The following is a 16,457-nucleotide window of genomic DNA, read 5'->3' as shown; positions in this document are numbered from 1 at the left end:
ACTCTAAAGGCCTGGATAGTTTTTCTGCTGGTTGCACTTTGTTTACTCAAGTGAATGGAGACGAAAGGGGCGGGCTTTGTAGAAGTCCCGGCCAACAGAAACCCACAACGCTTTTGACTGACGTGTGAACTGACCAATGACGGCGGTGCACAACTGGACAACGCGACCACCACCACGAACACGACCCGGTTCAGAAAACGGGGATTTTCTACGTTCTTTCGGACATAAAGCCAACATTCCTCACTCGGACATTTGTTATCTTTGTGGCTCGAACAAGGTTAGGCAGATTTGGTGTTTTGGGGTGACATTTTGGAACAGATAAAGCCACTTCCCGGACAGCTACTGCTACGTCCCCGTTTGCACTTGGAAGTTGACTGGTGAGTGTCGGTGTAGCCTTGTCGATTCTAAAAGTGTTTGTAACTTTGGGACTCGGGTGAAGACTTCCTTCCTCTCTCTAGTGAATATAGAGTCCAGACCAACCAATCAAATGACAAGACACAGATAAAGCTCAAAAGGTAAACAGTACGTCGTGGCTTCCTGTTCACTTTGTTGAGGCAAACAGAGTGTACCATGAAAGTGGAAAGTGTTTTCTTGCAGATGTTATTTAAAAAGAAATGCCCACATAGACGGGGGGGTTTAAAAACAGTGGGGCCACGCTGGCTGCCCCCCCAGCTTCGGGACAGTGCACTGTTTTCAGAGGTTTTTCGAGATTCGTGTGTGCGGCGCGCGCTGGGGCTCCGGATATTTGTTCGGATGAGGCATTCAGGGACCTCGCCTCTGCTCCGATTTTTCTGCATTGGAATGATGTAATGACAACGTAATCAGACGTGCGGCTCGTCCAGCGTGTTTGTTAACATTGAAATACAGCATGAAATAGAACACATTTTCGAATTTGTGATGAGGACGACTTTACTTCAAGTACTTTTACTTACATTCTAGTTCAAAAATGTTAACTTAAAAAATAATAAAGTTAGAAAATACTAATTAAACATTACGTTATCTTAAGTATCTAAAAGGTGTACTGCCAATAATGTGTGCAGTACAGTACTTTAACTTCTGTACAATATTACTTTCCATCACATCATTCTGTATAAGTAAGTCATCATAATGTCACCCTTTGAGTTGACCCGAAAGGGCCAGCGTCCAGGAGGAGGCACCAGTGATATGATTCTTCTTTATTCTCACACTCAAAGCGCATTTGAACGGAGCTTACACCACGTGACAGAGTTAGCATCGGTGGCTAACGAGGAGAGCTAAAGAGAGCTACGCTGCATCGGCCACAGGCGAGCCTTCACTGGGAACAGTCTGCCAGCGGAGCGGTTGCACATCGAGTGCGGTTACGTTTGCACAGAGCAGGGAACGTCATGCCAGGTACGTGCGTGTGTTTGACGGTGTGTGTGTGGCCTCTGAGCGGGCTGAAGCTGCCCTAATCCCCGGGACGGAGCTTGTTTTGCTGCGCTGTGGTGATGCTGCCATGCTGTAGCTGTAGCAGTAGCAGTAGCATTAGCAGTAGCCGTAGCAGTGGCTAACTCCGCGGACACTACTTTGTTTGGCCTCGAGCATCCCTCACCAGTGCTCTTATGTCTCTGCGCACGACGTTCTCCTTTGAAACCCCGCCAAAAAGCTACACTCCCGTGTGTAAATGAGTTCTGGCTGTGTCTGTTCGGACACGTTTCCCTGGCATCGTCAGAAAGTGCTTTTTGCCCTTGGTTTACTCCGCTTTTGTTGTTGTTGTTGCTCCTCCTAAGGCCCGTTCATAACGGTCTATTTGCAGACACTGTAAGCAAAGTAGCCACTTAGCATTACCTCGGCCAAAGCCGTCCAATCCCTTTAGAAAGTTTCAGGTGGGCCTGCACCTGGTTTAGCCTGCTTTAGCCCGCTAGCCCCAGAGCCTCTGCGGAGCGTTCCGTGCTGTGCTTTCTGCGTTACATAATGTTCGGAGGCCGTTTCTGCCGTATGTCTGCGGCGTTATCAGCCCACATCTATCGGTGCGCGGGCTGTGCCTGCTGCTAAACACCGACTTCTCGGAAATTTAACTCGTGTTCTCAAAGTCCTAGTGTCACACGAGCCTTCAGCCGATCAATCAGCCAGCGCAGCATTATTCAGAACACCTGCTCCATCTGTGCTGGCCCGCTGTGTAGGCCACATGGAAGTACAACTTCATGTTACTCCACCTAAACAAACATGCTGAGTGTAACTCTGTAGTGTTTGCTCTTCAGATGGAGATCTCTGAAAGCCTGTTCAAGTGACTGCTGTGGGAAGCCCTGTGTTTGTGACAGACGGTGAAGACACTGATGCAGCTTAGAGCTCGTATCTTTCGTGTTCATGCAGGAGACATGATGGCTGTGTACATGCAGCCTGGGCCTGGCTCAGTGTTATGCAACAGGAGCAATAGACTCAGCACATATCCCATAATGCACTGCTGCCACTGTCATCACAGAGCATCACTTTTGGACATGTCTGCATCCCTGACCTAATAACAGTCATTTATAATGTGTGTGCCCCCATTAAACCATAGGACAGTGGTTCTCAAACAGCCCCACTGATGGTGCTACAGGTGAGACTTTTTGTGATTGTGTAATTCAGCTAAATGAAACTTTTTTTCATCTGGAGACAGTTTTCACTCAGTTTAGAGAGAATGCAGTCCGATTTGAATTCATTTTAGACCACTGACCACCTTGGAAGGTTAAATACTTTAATCTGCTTCTGCTGCTGAATCAGGTGCTGTTTTGTCTGCACTGAACTGATTTCAAAACTGAACTTAAGGGAATTATGCATCTTACATGAACTGTGTGAGCAAAACAAAAGCAAATTTCTGCCATTGCGCATGATAGACAAAGTGTGATATTTGTGAAGTATACTGAGTACTACTGAGATCAAATAGTTTCATCACAATAATTGTATCACAGTCTGCTGCCAGTTGAGAGAGCTTCATACTAACAAAACCATCTCCTGGAGGAGCTCTTTGTCACCATCCTGGAGTGTTGTGGTTGTAAATGTAGCATTGAGGAAGGCGATGTAGTAAACAGACAGCTCAGACACACCCTCGTGCTCCACTAACCCACTTCAACCTGACATGCACTGTCAGATGTGCACACAGTTTTGGAAGACTTGACCTAAAACCAAAAAAATGCATCAAACTTGAAAATGTTTTAGTCCTAATTTTCCAAATGTAGTTGTATTTGGCCTTGTTTCGGTCCTGAATTGGTGTTTTGGTGGCGCGCTGGTACAGCGGTCAGCGCTTGTGCTTCACAGCTAGACGGTATTTCTGTGTGGAGTTTGCATGTCCCCCGTGTCTGTAGGTTTCCCTACCACTAAAAACATGTACAATAGGATAAATGAGAGTGTCTTTGAGAATGTGAGTGGGGACAACAGATGCAAATTAGCCCAAGGCTACAATCCGGCGTGGTATGTTTACATGCATGAGTCCATGTATGTTCATTAACATGCACTGTCCTGACCAAATAATAAATAACCAAATAGATTTTTTAGAAGTCTTGTTTTCACACAATTTTCAGCAAATGTTGTGAAAACTCCCCCCTCTCTCTCCCCCTCCGTTCCCTCCCCCCCCCCCCCCCCCCCCTGCAGATGACTCAGTTGTAGTTGTCAGTAGGTTATGTCAGCACTGAGCTCTGGGACTCCCTGTACCTTTCCGCTCCAGCGCCACCTGAGCAGCAGCAGCTCCGCCATTCTCCCCACGACCAAACACTTCCACGTGTTTACGCCCAGGAAGTGCCCTCTGACCAGCCGTAGTATTACTGCAGTACTGTCGTGTTTGTGTTTATGAGGAGGAACATGTTCTGCTGGGTCAAAGCGGAGAATCTCCTGGCGCCGCGTCACATGGACAGGCCACATACCCGGGACGGTTGAACTCAGGCTACGCGCTTTTGGCAATATCCAATTACATTTTGCAGGACATTTTTTGTTATTAGATGGTGTGATGTCTGTTTATCAGATCAGGAGCGTGCACATTTTCAACAGGTCTTGGAGTGTTGGCATGAGAACAGACTGATTTCTGCTAAACTGAGTGTTTGTTGAGCTCTTAACTACTGGGATAGAAGTTCTTCTACAAAAGCGCTTATGGAGACAGAGAACCATCTATTATTATGGCCTAAATAACTGCAGCTATTGTACTTTGATAATTGCAGTTCATGTTGGGTCACATTTTCTCTTTCAGCCAGACATATGATACATCATGAAATAAAATAAGCAGTATGGTATTAGACGTGTAGTCTCCTTCCTATTAGACCGAGACTATAGTAGATATAGATCTACAGGGTTTGCATTGGAAATGAGATTCACGATTTATGTTTCCGAATCAGAAATGATAAGTTCTTTGTTCAAAAGCAGGACAGTGACGCCATGTGTTTCGGCCAAGGGCGCGTTGGCTTCCTGGATTTCAGTAAAGGACTCCACTTCATCAGATCTCCTAGATTTAAACCCTTGGACTATGCCAAATACCAGTTTTTCACTGTTTTGACAGATTTTAATCTTATTTGTAACAGAAGAGAACCTGAAAGTAGGCCTGAATGATTAATGGCTAAATGCATTTGCAATTTTCCAGAGATATTGCACAACGCGATTTCCAAATCACAGAGGCACGCGATTTTGGCCCATGTAGTTGAAGGCCGTGGCCCATAGAAGCGAATGTAGTGGCGAGTCGGCAACATGCTCTCCACCGCGTGGTTTTGTTTATTTCTCAGCCTAGTTCAGGTGCACAGTAGATGGTGGATGTACAGTGGAAATATTAACGTTTGATAATATTTGATGATGCTTTTTTCTCTGTTAGTTAATCAGTCCATTCAGAGCTCTTCGCTGCTACACACACTGATCACAGAAAACTCCCTCAGCCCCACTGGTTCACACAGCTCTGCCTCCACAGGGGTGAAGCAGAGACCTTTAGAACCCAAAAGGAGGCTAATGTTTGGGAGAAAAACTTATCTCATGAGCACTGACTCAATTAAGAGCAAATAGCAAGAAATTATTTGGGCTATTTACAAAAAAAAAATCACTAAGCTAAATTATATGGCCATGTGGGCTGTTTGAATGATATTTCATATGATTATAAAGGACATAAAAGTAAATAATACTTTGAGGCAGTTGTAGATATTTCATTGTCTCAGTTTAGCAATATTTTAGTTATATGCATCAAAAAGTTATTGACGGTGAATGGGGGGAAAATTGTAAATGAAATCAAAATCACAATGTTGATTTTTGGCTAAATCATTTTGCCCGACCTGAAAGGACGCTTTTATATTTTGCCAACCCAGTGCAGCACCCCCATCACCTGTCCCTCACTTACATCATAAATAATACAGTCTCCCGGGTAATGATACCAGTACTTTCATTGAAGTACTTTCATTGAAGTACTTTCATTGAAGTACTCACAGATAACAAATACCGACACGAGAACCAAACTTGCCTTCAAACAAACTTGAGTTATAAACTGACCCGCTGACGGGATAGTAATAAGTTACTTTACTTGTTTATATTTACTCGACTAAACTTTCCAACAAAGTAAACTTTTAAAAGAAGTTAGAATTTTTATTTTATATTCTATATCAGGGGTGGCCAACCCGCGGCTCTCGAGCCGCATGCGGCTCTTGGCCAATCAGAGTGCGGCTCTTTGCATGATTGGATATGTTTAATACAAGGCGGCTCTTTGCAAAATAATTGGTACATATTTCCCATAAACTGTAACAGTCTTTGACCAAAAATCCAACCATCGTCCTACAGACCCTGTTTCCATCTCTACACATGAATGAGAGTCTGTATCTCCCTCCTTTTTGAGGCGGTGTGTAAAAGGTGCCCGTGCAGCCTCACTCACAGCAGGATGTAGGTTGAACAACAGACAGGCAGATCGTGGCACTAGGATTAGCTTCTGTGCTTTTCAGGTTTCTGATCAGCTACTCTTTATTTGATGTAATTTGGCCTCATATTCACAGAAAAAGATCAAAATATGGAAATGGAAAAAAGCGGAGCTCTTTTGAAGCGTATGATGCGAAGCGCGACATCGTAACGCGGAAATAGGCAAAGTCATGACTTTTCTTTGACATGTGACAGTAACTGTAACAGATGCAACTTAAAACAGACTCTCAGATCCTCCAGAGGCTCCTGGTTAAAGTTCATAAACTTTGTGCAGCCTAGAGTGCGTTCTCTGCGCAGTCCAGTCAGGACCAAGCTGCAGGCACTGAGCGCACAGGCCAGGGGCGAATCAGAGAAGGGGGCTCAGTGGGCAGGGCCCCACATACAAACACACCCCAGCATTAAAAAATAAATAAAATAATAATAATAATCTAATTCTGTCTCAGTCAGAGCAGAAAGCACAAAATTTCAGTTAATATACATGTATTTCAATCTTGTTGAGGAGTAAAACCATTCAATCTAACACAATTATTTAAATAAATAAAAAGGCCAGGCATAAAATTATAGTTTATTGTGATTATATAAAACGGTTCTAACATTCTATTTAATCACAATAAACTACCGCCCCAGAATCTCGCTAATGGTCGGTGCCTTTGTGGCTCTTCACAGGGTCAAGGTTGACTATTTCGGCTCTTGGTCTCTGACTAGTTGGCCACCCCTGTTCTATATCATGTTTTATTTTTATTGAATATATTTTGTCATTGTTTTCCAAGGCTTATTGTTGTGATTTATTTCTTTGATGTGACTTTATTCTTTTGTTAAAATGTAAATAATGGGGAATGGTCCTGCCTGTCGTCGATGGAACAGGCCATGGCCAAATGTAAAAATGTATGTATGTATTTAGATGGTTACTACTGTAACCTTTTTGCAGTAGCCGAACTACAGCTCCATGTGGACTTTGCTGTGTGTTGTTGGTGATTTTTGCTGCAGATAAATGTTGCCCAATATGGACTTCCTGTATCTCTTTATTGAACTGTTAAGTCTCCAGATCTGTTGAGCTAGTTAGCAACATTAGCAACATTAGCTGCTGATCTGTAAACACTGCAGACCCAGTGCTGTGGTACAGTGAACACGACATTTAGTAATGTCTCATTTAGGGATTAGCCGGTTTTACAATGACCACCATTATAAAAGGACGCGTTATGCCACGGTTTACCACTGAAATGATTCATGCTGATGTACTCGCCGCTGCAGGACACAAACGCCGAGCTGAGCCAGGCATAAGGACACTCTAGGGCTGCTCGGTTCTACAAAAAATGATAATCACGACTATTTTAGTAATAATTGAAATCGCGATTATTCAATAATTGATTATTATTTGTTGCCTTAAAAAAAATCTTTATTTTATTTATTCATTTTTATTATTAATTTAAAAAACAACTGTGGACTACATTTTCTTTGCACAATAAAAGCATTTTTTTTTAATATGCTCACGTTTCTAATCTAATAATAATAGGGATACCTGCCCCCTGCTGGCCAGCCCTCACACCTGTCCAACAGAGCCGCGCGGCCTGATGACATCATCACTCAGCGCTTATGTTTTTAATAATAATACATCAGACTTGTATAGCGCTTTTTTGGACACTCAGACGCTTTAATGACGGATAAAACAAAACAAAAAGGGTTTTTATGTCAAACCAAAGCCTGAGCCTTTAGCTCGTGAACTGCGAAGGGAACAGAAACAATCATCTCAGCAGAAGTAATCAGAGTTTGTCTGAGCTCTGTTGATCTGCTCCTGAAGAAGAGTTTTAGACTTTTCTACTAAACAAAACCAGGGCCTGAGCAAAGGATGTGGAGGCTTCTGAACAGCTGTTCTCCTTCAGCACAAGGTGAGCTCTGAACAGCGGTGTTATCTAAGAGTTAGGGATAAAAAATATTAGTACGATGTTATTCACAGTTCTGTCGCTGCACTGGTGTTTCAGCTGATCAGACGCGTCACATAAACCGTGCAGGACGAGCGGGAGGGCATCCTTAATAATCGTTTGTTCTCGATTATGCTATTTTTGTGATCGTCTAATGTAATAATCGAAATCGTAATCGAATTTGTATTAATTGCACAGCCCTAGGACACTGCTGACTTCCATTGTTTTCGGGGAGGATGTAACTCTGGAGCAGAGTGGGGCCTCTTTAGGTCCAAACATGGCCACGTTGTTGGCTCCGATGGACATTCTGTGCAAGGCCTTGTGAAGTTGCAGACAAATTGACAGAACAAATATGAAACAAGATCTTGGACATAATCCTTTGCTGTAAATATCAAGGTAAAGAACTGCATAATTCCCAATAAAGTTTGTCCAAATGTTTGGAAATAGCCACAACTGGCTGAGGATGAAAGCTCCACTCTGCTTCAGCGTAATAAACAGTCAAGTGGAAGTGCATTCACAAGTTTTGAGAACATAAAACCTAGCCTTAAGGCAAAGAAATGAATCTTACAGCCTTTTTTATTATTAGAAACGTTTACCAGTAAAAGTATTACAAAGCATTTTAAAGACGACAAACTAAAAATGTCAGTTTACTTCAATTCAGTCGATAATGTTACTAATCTTAAAAGCACAATATTTTCTCACAATAATCGTGACTCAAAAAATGCCCCCCCCTGGCCTCTGATGTAGAGTGTGCTCTGCAGAGTTCTTCCAGGCAGAGCTGACTCTTTTAGTTGGTTGCTCTTTGCTCTGCTCAGTGAGTCCCGGCTGTGCGCTGCATGTCAGGTGGTTGGAGTAACATCCGGGCACTTTTGCCGTGTCCTGCCCCCCTCTGGGTGAACACCAAGGCAAAGTTAATATAGCCGCAGATAAGAACACTGGGATCTTGTTCTGGTGAAATAGTATTCCACGCCAATGATCAGAACCACACACGCTCAGACACCAATTCACTGTCACCATCAGGAGCCATTTTAGTTTGTATGGAAAATATCAGCCAGGTTTTGCTACTTTGCTACTCTGTCAAAACCTTGACCTTAAAAGGGGAAATAGCTCCCCCTGGTGGCGGTGTGTCATGCAGTTTGTGACTTCTTTAAATGAAAGTGGACAGTGGCACAGACGGTAGAGCGATTGGTCTCGTGATGAGTCCTGTCTCCTGAAGGTGCACACACTGTTGTGTCCTGGGGCACTCTGCCTCCAGTGCATACACTGTATTGGGGTGAATGTGGGTCCCTGCTGTAAAGCGCTTTGAGTGCCTAGTGTTGGTGGAAAAGCGTTATATAAATATTCCGATTTATTGAGCGAATGAGCGTGCTCAGCATTAGGCCTAATCAATGATTCTCTGGGTCTTAAAATCTAGCAGCAGTAGATTAGCTGCTGAATGATCCGTGTGCAAACTCTCACACGCTACAAAAGCATAATCATTTAATAACAATAACAATCTAAAAGAGACCGAATAAAACCTGAAGCTGCAGCATAATGACATAAGCCAACAAGCAAATGTTACTCATGTAATGAACAGTGAGGTTCAGCTCAGTTTTAAAGCTTTAACCCTTTTCTTTCTGAATTCTCTAAAGCCACAGGTCACTTCCTTTTTGCTTTTTCATGTTTGACAAAACGTCAATGAGAAGTTCTCAGACGATCTCTGCCCATTCATTTCAACAGATGAGAGCTTCTGGTTGACCCACAGTAGGGCTGAAAGATATCGAGATATCGAGATATGAAATTCTGTCCATATCGTTCAGCCTAACCCACAGTGTCCATCTCTCTCTGGTATCAGGACCACATTCATGTGTACAAGTACTCGGTATCCAGCCGATATCCGATACTGGTCTGCATCCCCACACTTGATGGTGCTTTTGGGTCTGTTTTTCCCTTGTGTATTGTGTTTGGGATTATTTTGTGTGTTTCATTGCGTCTTAGTGGACTGAAAGACTGAAAGGGTGCCGTCTTATTATGCATCTTATCTAACTTGAGCCGACACTCGCTTTGAGTTCTGTTTTTGATTTAACGCGTAACATATCAGACGTACCACTGAGTCAGTATATTGATCAGCTTCGGTTCTTTCCAGTCCCCTAAAATGCCCTCAAAATAATCCGAGGTCACCCACTTACTACTTTTATATCATGCACTCTGTTATAAGCTTGAGCTGGGGTAAACTTCTTTTCTTTTCTTTTTGGCGAGTTTCCATTGACACGAGAGTGAAGAAGAGGAATTCCCCGCTCACAGCAGGTCCATCAGATCCTTTTTAGTTTTCTCTGTCAGATCATAAGGAAGCACATTGGAAAGCAGGACAGATCAGTGCAAAATCAGGTTTATTACATCCCTAGCATTGCGCCGCGCGGCTAACTTAAGCAAGTTATTACCATAATCTATCTTCAGTAGCATGGGGCGCACAGGGCTATCTGGGTGTGACATTGTGTAATTGTAAAGAAACCTGGGCTTGAAAACCTGTTCCTCATTGGGTTGTAATGTTTTCCCTCAGTGAAAGATGTGTGTCTTTGTTGTTGTGCAGAGCCAGCTGAGATGAGCGGTCCAGAGGTGGCCAAGACACCGGGCGGCGGGGCCCCGGGCAAGGAGGGCAAAGAACCCGTAGCCAATGGGCACGCAGGAGAGGGCAATGACGCAAACCCATTCGCCGAGTACATGTGGATGGAGAACGAAGAGGAGTACAACAGACAGGTATGTTCCGCTGACCTATGACCCCCGACCTGTTCCCCTTCAGTCACTGGCTGTTTCTCAATTGCGAGGATCCTTCCGGGTGTCCTCTGACCGCCGCCTTTGAGCTCAGATGGAACGGCCTCCGGAGCGGCTGCGTCAGGTCACGTGTCAAACCGTATAATCAAATGTCAACCTATGCTTACAAAATAACTGTTATGAACAACAGAGGCCAGGAAACTGTTGCTTTTGGTTAGATGTCTTACTCTTTGAACTGAATAAAATAACATTTCTGCAAGGATTTGTAAGAAAGTCAATTCAAATTTTAAATATATTTAGCAGGTCCAGTTTATCGGTCATGGCTACTATTTTCTCAATAAGGCCTATTTATGAGGCCTGTCAATAACTTTATATAAACCTCTTTTTTTCCATCTTTACTTGCTTACAACACTTCGACCAATGATTTTATTATTACAATCATTTGTTTGCACAAATGTGGAACAAAACTTTTTTTAAAGTGAATAAGTTTTGCCAGAAAAAAACAATGTTGCAGTGCCTCATGGGTAATTTCAGCTCTCCGAGGCAGCGGAGGATCCACAGGTGGACCCTTCGTAAATGAGCCAAACGGAGGCGTGGAGCTGCGAGGGGGGAGTGTCTGAGTGAAATGGAACACCACTTGGCGGCGCTGTGATGACGTCATTCATGTCCAAGTGGTCGAGACACCGAGGATCCTGACAATTGGGAAACAGCCATAGACTAGAATAACCATGGACTCTTCCCCCATAGTGTTCAGCCCCTAAATAATGAGTGTGGGTGTGTCTTCAGGTGGAGGAGGAGCTGCTGGAGCAGGAGTTCTTGGAGCGTTGTTTCCAGGAGATGCTGGAGGAGGAGGACCAGGACTGGTTCATTCCCTCTCGTGACCTGAACAACGCTGGCGTGGGCCAACTGCAGCAGCAGCTGAACGGGCTGTCGGTGAGCGAGGGCAGCAGCAGCCTGGAGGAGCTGGCCGTAAGTTCACACGTCAGACCAGCTCAGATCAAACACCACCACAGGACACTAACATGTCTGTCTCTGCAGAGGAAGAGCGTGTTGAATCCTGAAGCTAAGGAGTTCGTCCCGGGGAAGAAGTACTAGAAGTCCCCCTCACCCCCATGGAGCTGCACACGTACACACCTACACAGTGCACACTCTCACGTGCACACACCCACACACACTTCCACACAGTGTCATATCCTCAGAGACTCTGTCGGCTCTGCCGCTCACTGACCACAGGGGCGTGTGTGGCCCAGCTGGGGCGTGGGGGGACTCTCTTTCTGTTTTTCCTCTTTTGATTTTCTGTTCTTTTTCTTGTAAATCTCGGGATGTTGGGGATGGGGAGGGGGGAGTATTACCAGCACCGCCCTCGTGAGGGCGCTAGCTCATCTTTTCAGCAGGCAGGGCACACAGAACTAAAAGATGTCCTCTTTGACTTAAGGCAGCTACCGCGCAGTGATGCCAGGAGCGCTCTGGCGAACATGTTATGGTGTCATCACAGGAGGGTCAGAAGGCTTCACTTTGAGGAGAACGTCCCAGTTCTGTGGCTGCTCTGCTCAGCTCACACCAACACAGCAGCGGAGTCCCAGACCAAACCAGACCCAGCCCGGAGCTTCAATCATGGAATCCAGCAGGACCCTCCGGTGGCTCTCCCAATCATGTGTTCATGTGGGAGGGGGCGGGTTTGGGGCTGGGCTGCTGTGCTCTGCCAGAACACTTGGTCTGTCCAGATCAGAGCAGGTGGTGATCGAATCAGGTTAACAGCCTCTCCTCGCTTTGTTTGTTCATGGTTTGGAGGACGAGGCATCTGTGTGTCTGCTGGTACTGTCACTTGGGGGCGCCGTTCAGCTGTTGGAGGCAGTGTCTGAAAATGTGACTATAGCTAGTGACTAGCTATCTCCACCACTCTGGTTTTTGACATTTAGTTTGTTAGAGGTTCATGGCAGGTCAGACTTTATCAGAGACTTGCCCAGTTTAATTTCCATAGCCACAGTTCCCTTTACAGTTATGAGTTGTAGTAAAGTTCGATATTCATGGGTTTTACAGTACAGTCTAGTTTGCCTGGACTGTCCCACTGCACACCCGAGCTGCTGAAGGGCGCCCCCCAGTGAAGCCAATAGGAATGTCCGCCAGGTGGATGTACAACATGAAATCATTTTTGGTGATTTTGTTTTGTTAGTGACCCAAGTGTTTGGAGGTCCAGGAGACACAGAGTATGAATCTCATTACAAATAAAACGGTGAAAAAAAGACAAATAAAGATGTTAAAGACAAATGCCCCGGGTCCGTGTGCTGTGACTTATTGCTGCTTGTTTCATATATAAAATGACATTTTGTTTTGGATGTTCGTAATCACATTTTCAGATGCACTAACTTTGATCAGCAGAGATTCAATGAAATAACCCAACATAAATATTATTTACCAACAAATGCAGCGTTATTAGAACTGCTCCACTGCCGTGTGAAAAAATAATAATATATATATATATATATATATATATATATATATTATATATATATTATATATATATATATATGGGTGCATCAAAAAAAAAAAAAAAAATTTACATTTTGATATGGCTGGGTGCCAAAGGTGTTCCAATGTATGTTTTAACAACACATGCAAAATATTTTCCCAATACATCAAGGTTTAGGGGGGCCAACTCACCTGTGTTTCTGTGGATAAAGGGGCAATGGTGCTAACCGGTCACCATAGAGCTCTGAGGTCATTTATAAGGTTTTAAAGTGTTTGTTGGGTATGTGTACTCTTATTACATATAATTACCATATCTGCAGTTGTTTCTTTGTATATTGAAATTCTTTTAGTGAAACGTCATATTTAGAAGTATTTCGTGCTCACTACATCTAAGGTTAACTCGCTAGCAACAGTTAGCTAGATAAGATAAGTTACGCTAAGTTCCCTTTATTAATGTCTGTAGAGAAACGTGTTCTCTGCATTTGACCCATCCTCCATTGTTAGTGGTAGGGAAACCGGAGTACCCGAAGGAAACCTGTGCAAACACGGCAAGAACATGCAACCTCCACACAGTCCCTCGGTGGGAATCGAACCTGGACATAGATATGTTAGCAAAGCTATCGAGTAATTTAGAGAGAATATCATGTTCAGAGTATGGAGGTCTCACAGTTATTGAGTGTAGCAATGTAGCTGTTTAATTCACATTCATTTATTTGTGAGTGCAGTTACTCTGACAGTGATGTTGTTGTAGGTTCTCATTGTTTTGATGAATTTGACTTTGTAGAGCTTAGATTTGAGGCTTATGCATAATACATCATAGTGTTATAAGGTATGCTAAGATACCCAATCCTATATTGTCCTTGTATCATTTTCATTCTCAGGCACTCTACAACACAACAAACGGGCGGCACGGTAGTACAGCGGCTAGCGTTCGTGCTTCACAGCTAGATGGTCTTGGGTTTGATTCCCACCCGTATGGGGCTTTTCTGTGTGGAGTTTGCATGTTCTCCCTCTCCGTGTCTGCATAGGTTTCCTCCGGTATACTCCGGTTTCCCCTACCACTAAAAACATGTATAATAGGTGAATCCTTCAGCCAAGTGATTCTGACCATCAGCCTGGCTCCACATGGCGGTGCTGCTGTTGCTCCTTACGGGCTGCCCCAGGGGCATTGAAAGATGGGTCAAATGCAGAGGACAAATTTCCCTACGTGACAATGCCGTATACAAACAAACAAACAAACAAAGCCCCAGGATCCAGCTAAGATGCTGCCCTCACCAAGTGGTCCAAGCCGGACTAGCAGTCGCAGCCTGGTCTTTGTTCTGGGCCCGAGCAGCACCAGTGAGGACGGCATCATCACTGGCTGTCAGATCTTGTGATGCATGCTTGCCAAGCGGAGGGTGTCCGTTTTGGGAACCTCAAAATCAGGACCTTCAGCGTGCTCTGGGCAGCTGAGTGTGAAGTGGCCGTGATGAGGATCAGCACCTCCAAATCCAAGGCCATGAAAAAAGTGCTTCAGCAGTGATGTGGTCGCTGTATCGGACTGTTGTGGTGAAGAGGGAGCTGAGCTCTCCATTTACCGATCGATCTAGGTTCCCACGCTCACCTATGGTCATGAGATCTGGGTAATGACCGAAAGGACAAGATCGCGGATACAGGCGGCCCAATTAAGTTTCGCTGGGTGGGAGTCCTATTGGGAGGAGGCCCAGACCCAGGACACGATCGAGGGACTATGTCTCTGAGCTGGCCTGGTGTCACCTTGGGGTCCCCCCAGAACAGCTGGAGGAGGTCTGGGTGGATTGGGGAGTCTGGGCATCTCTTCTCTGTCTATTGACTCTATTGACGACCCGCCTCCGGAGTAAGTGGAAGAAAATGGATGGATGGATTTTTCACTAGGGTTTGTTTTTTAAAGTGTTTCTCAATTCAATGGGCGAGGAAAGCCCTTCTCTATGGTCCTCATGGAGCTGAGCTTTGCTGTAGTACCTGTAGTTCTGTTTGGGACTTCAGACCTCCCTAGAACAGCTTAAAAGCCTAGCAAAGATTTATATTTTTTCTATAACTCGCTATGCCCCATGTGACAACGCTGGGCGACATATTTTAAGGAACAGGCTTCAGAGAAGCATCCATGTAAGTTTCACAGATGACTCGGGACCAAAACTATGAGTGGGGCTGAATGGAACACCAGCTATCTCTTGTATATTATATCTATGGTAACAATAAAGTCAATTAGATGACAAAGAAAAATGTGAAGCATCATCCATTCCAACATGGCGCTCAAAACATTTTGTTTTGGATCTAACGTAGTTACCCGAGAGGAGCTCGGAGTAGAGTCGCTGCTCCTTCACGTTGAAAGGAGCCAGCTGAGGTGGCTCAGGCATCTGTTCCGGATGCCTCCTGGTCGCCTCCCGCGGGAGGTGTTCCAGACATGTCCTACACTGAAAGAAATGGGAAAGGCCGTCTGTTAAATTGACTAAATTTTATTTTGCTGCGTCTACTCTATTGTAACGTGTTCTGTGTTTCAGCACGTTAGTTTTGTGTTGAACCGACACAAAGGGCGATAAAATGCGCTTACACCTTAGATACGTGTCAGCTCAACATGAACAGTCCATGTTACAGTAACGCAATTCATTTTCCCGCCGAAGACTACCGAGGCGGGCTTTTGCAATGCATCATGGGAAGAAGACAGCCGGAGACTGCGGTCTTGACAATCAGCAGCAGCAAAAAATAGGAATAATAACTATCAAAAGTTGGTAAGTACACATTTATGAGAGCTACATAATTTTGTTTTTAGTAGATAAAGGAATGTTGTGTTTTTTGTATTATTATTATTAATGTCAAAGAAGCGTTCGGCCGGAAAAAGTGGTTTCTGCCAATGAGTCATACGCCATTATTGAAAATTTTGAAATGAAAATTTCATATAAACATTTTCTTTGTTTGTGGTCATTACCCTTTTTTTAAAAGTTATTCCTTACAGATAAACTGACCGCTGTGTACATGTACTTAATGTATATCCATAATTGTGGAAATGGCCTGCCACATTCTCGTCTCAGTGACCAACGGTTTTTTTTTTTTGGGGGGGGGGGGGGGGGGGGAACAACGTCTTTTTCTGCCGCTGTTTCAGCAGTGCTAATGTTAGCTCGACAGAGCGCTGGCCTTGTCTCTGCGGAGTTTACACGCGTTTACAAGAACGTATTGTCACTGTTTTTAAAAGCGTTTCCCCTCTCCTGCTGGCTCTCGCTTTCCCTGCCCGCTCCGCGCTCGCCCCTAGCCGCCCCATACTGCAGCCCCGCGTTGCCTCCACGCTCCGGGCGGAGCCCCGTGCTGCATCCCCGCTCCGACTGGAAGCTCGCGCCGCGGTCTCGCTCCAGCCACGCAAAGACATGCATCAGGACGCAGAGGATTTGAAGCGCTTTTTTGTCAAGTCCTTTACTCCTGCTGTCCTTTGCTATGTTA

At 44.6% G+C, this 16,457-nt stretch overlaps 1 protein-coding gene across 1 annotated transcript; it reads left to right on the top strand.

Moving 5' to 3' along the window:
• Nucleotides 1-1,210: 1,210 nt before the first annotated feature.
• On the top strand, nt 1,211-12,815 carry paip2b (poly(A) binding protein interacting protein 2B). Its single transcript, XM_079579797.1, has 4 exons — nt 1,211-1,371; nt 10,357-10,523; nt 11,325-11,507; nt 11,577-12,815. Exons 1-4 carry the CDS (start codon nt 1,365-1,367, stop codon nt 11,631-11,633), a joined length of 414 nt encoding a protein of 137 aa, XP_079435923.1. The 5' UTR covers nt 1,211-1,364; the 3' UTR covers nt 11,634-12,815.
• Nucleotides 12,816-16,457: the final 3,642 nt, after the last annotated feature.

Source organism: Gobius niger (genome assembly GCF_951799975.1).
Source record: "Gobius niger genome assembly, chromosome: 21".
Lineage (NCBI taxonomy): Eukaryota > Metazoa > Chordata > Actinopteri > Gobiiformes > Gobiidae > Gobius > Gobius niger.
This window is presented reverse-complemented; position numbering and strand designations above follow the sequence as displayed.

Bases quoted from the DNA above. Each gene is read 5' to 3' on its own strand.
- paip2b (XM_079579797.1), top strand. The intron at 10,524-11,324 runs GTATGTTCCGCT...GTGTGTCTTCAG, and splicing joins AAGAGGAGTACAACAGACAG to GTGGAGGAGGAGCTGCTGGA. The intron at 11,508-11,576 runs GTAAGTTCACAC...CTGTCTCTGCAG, and splicing joins GCAGCCTGGAGGAGCTGGCC to AGGAAGAGCGTGTTGAATCC.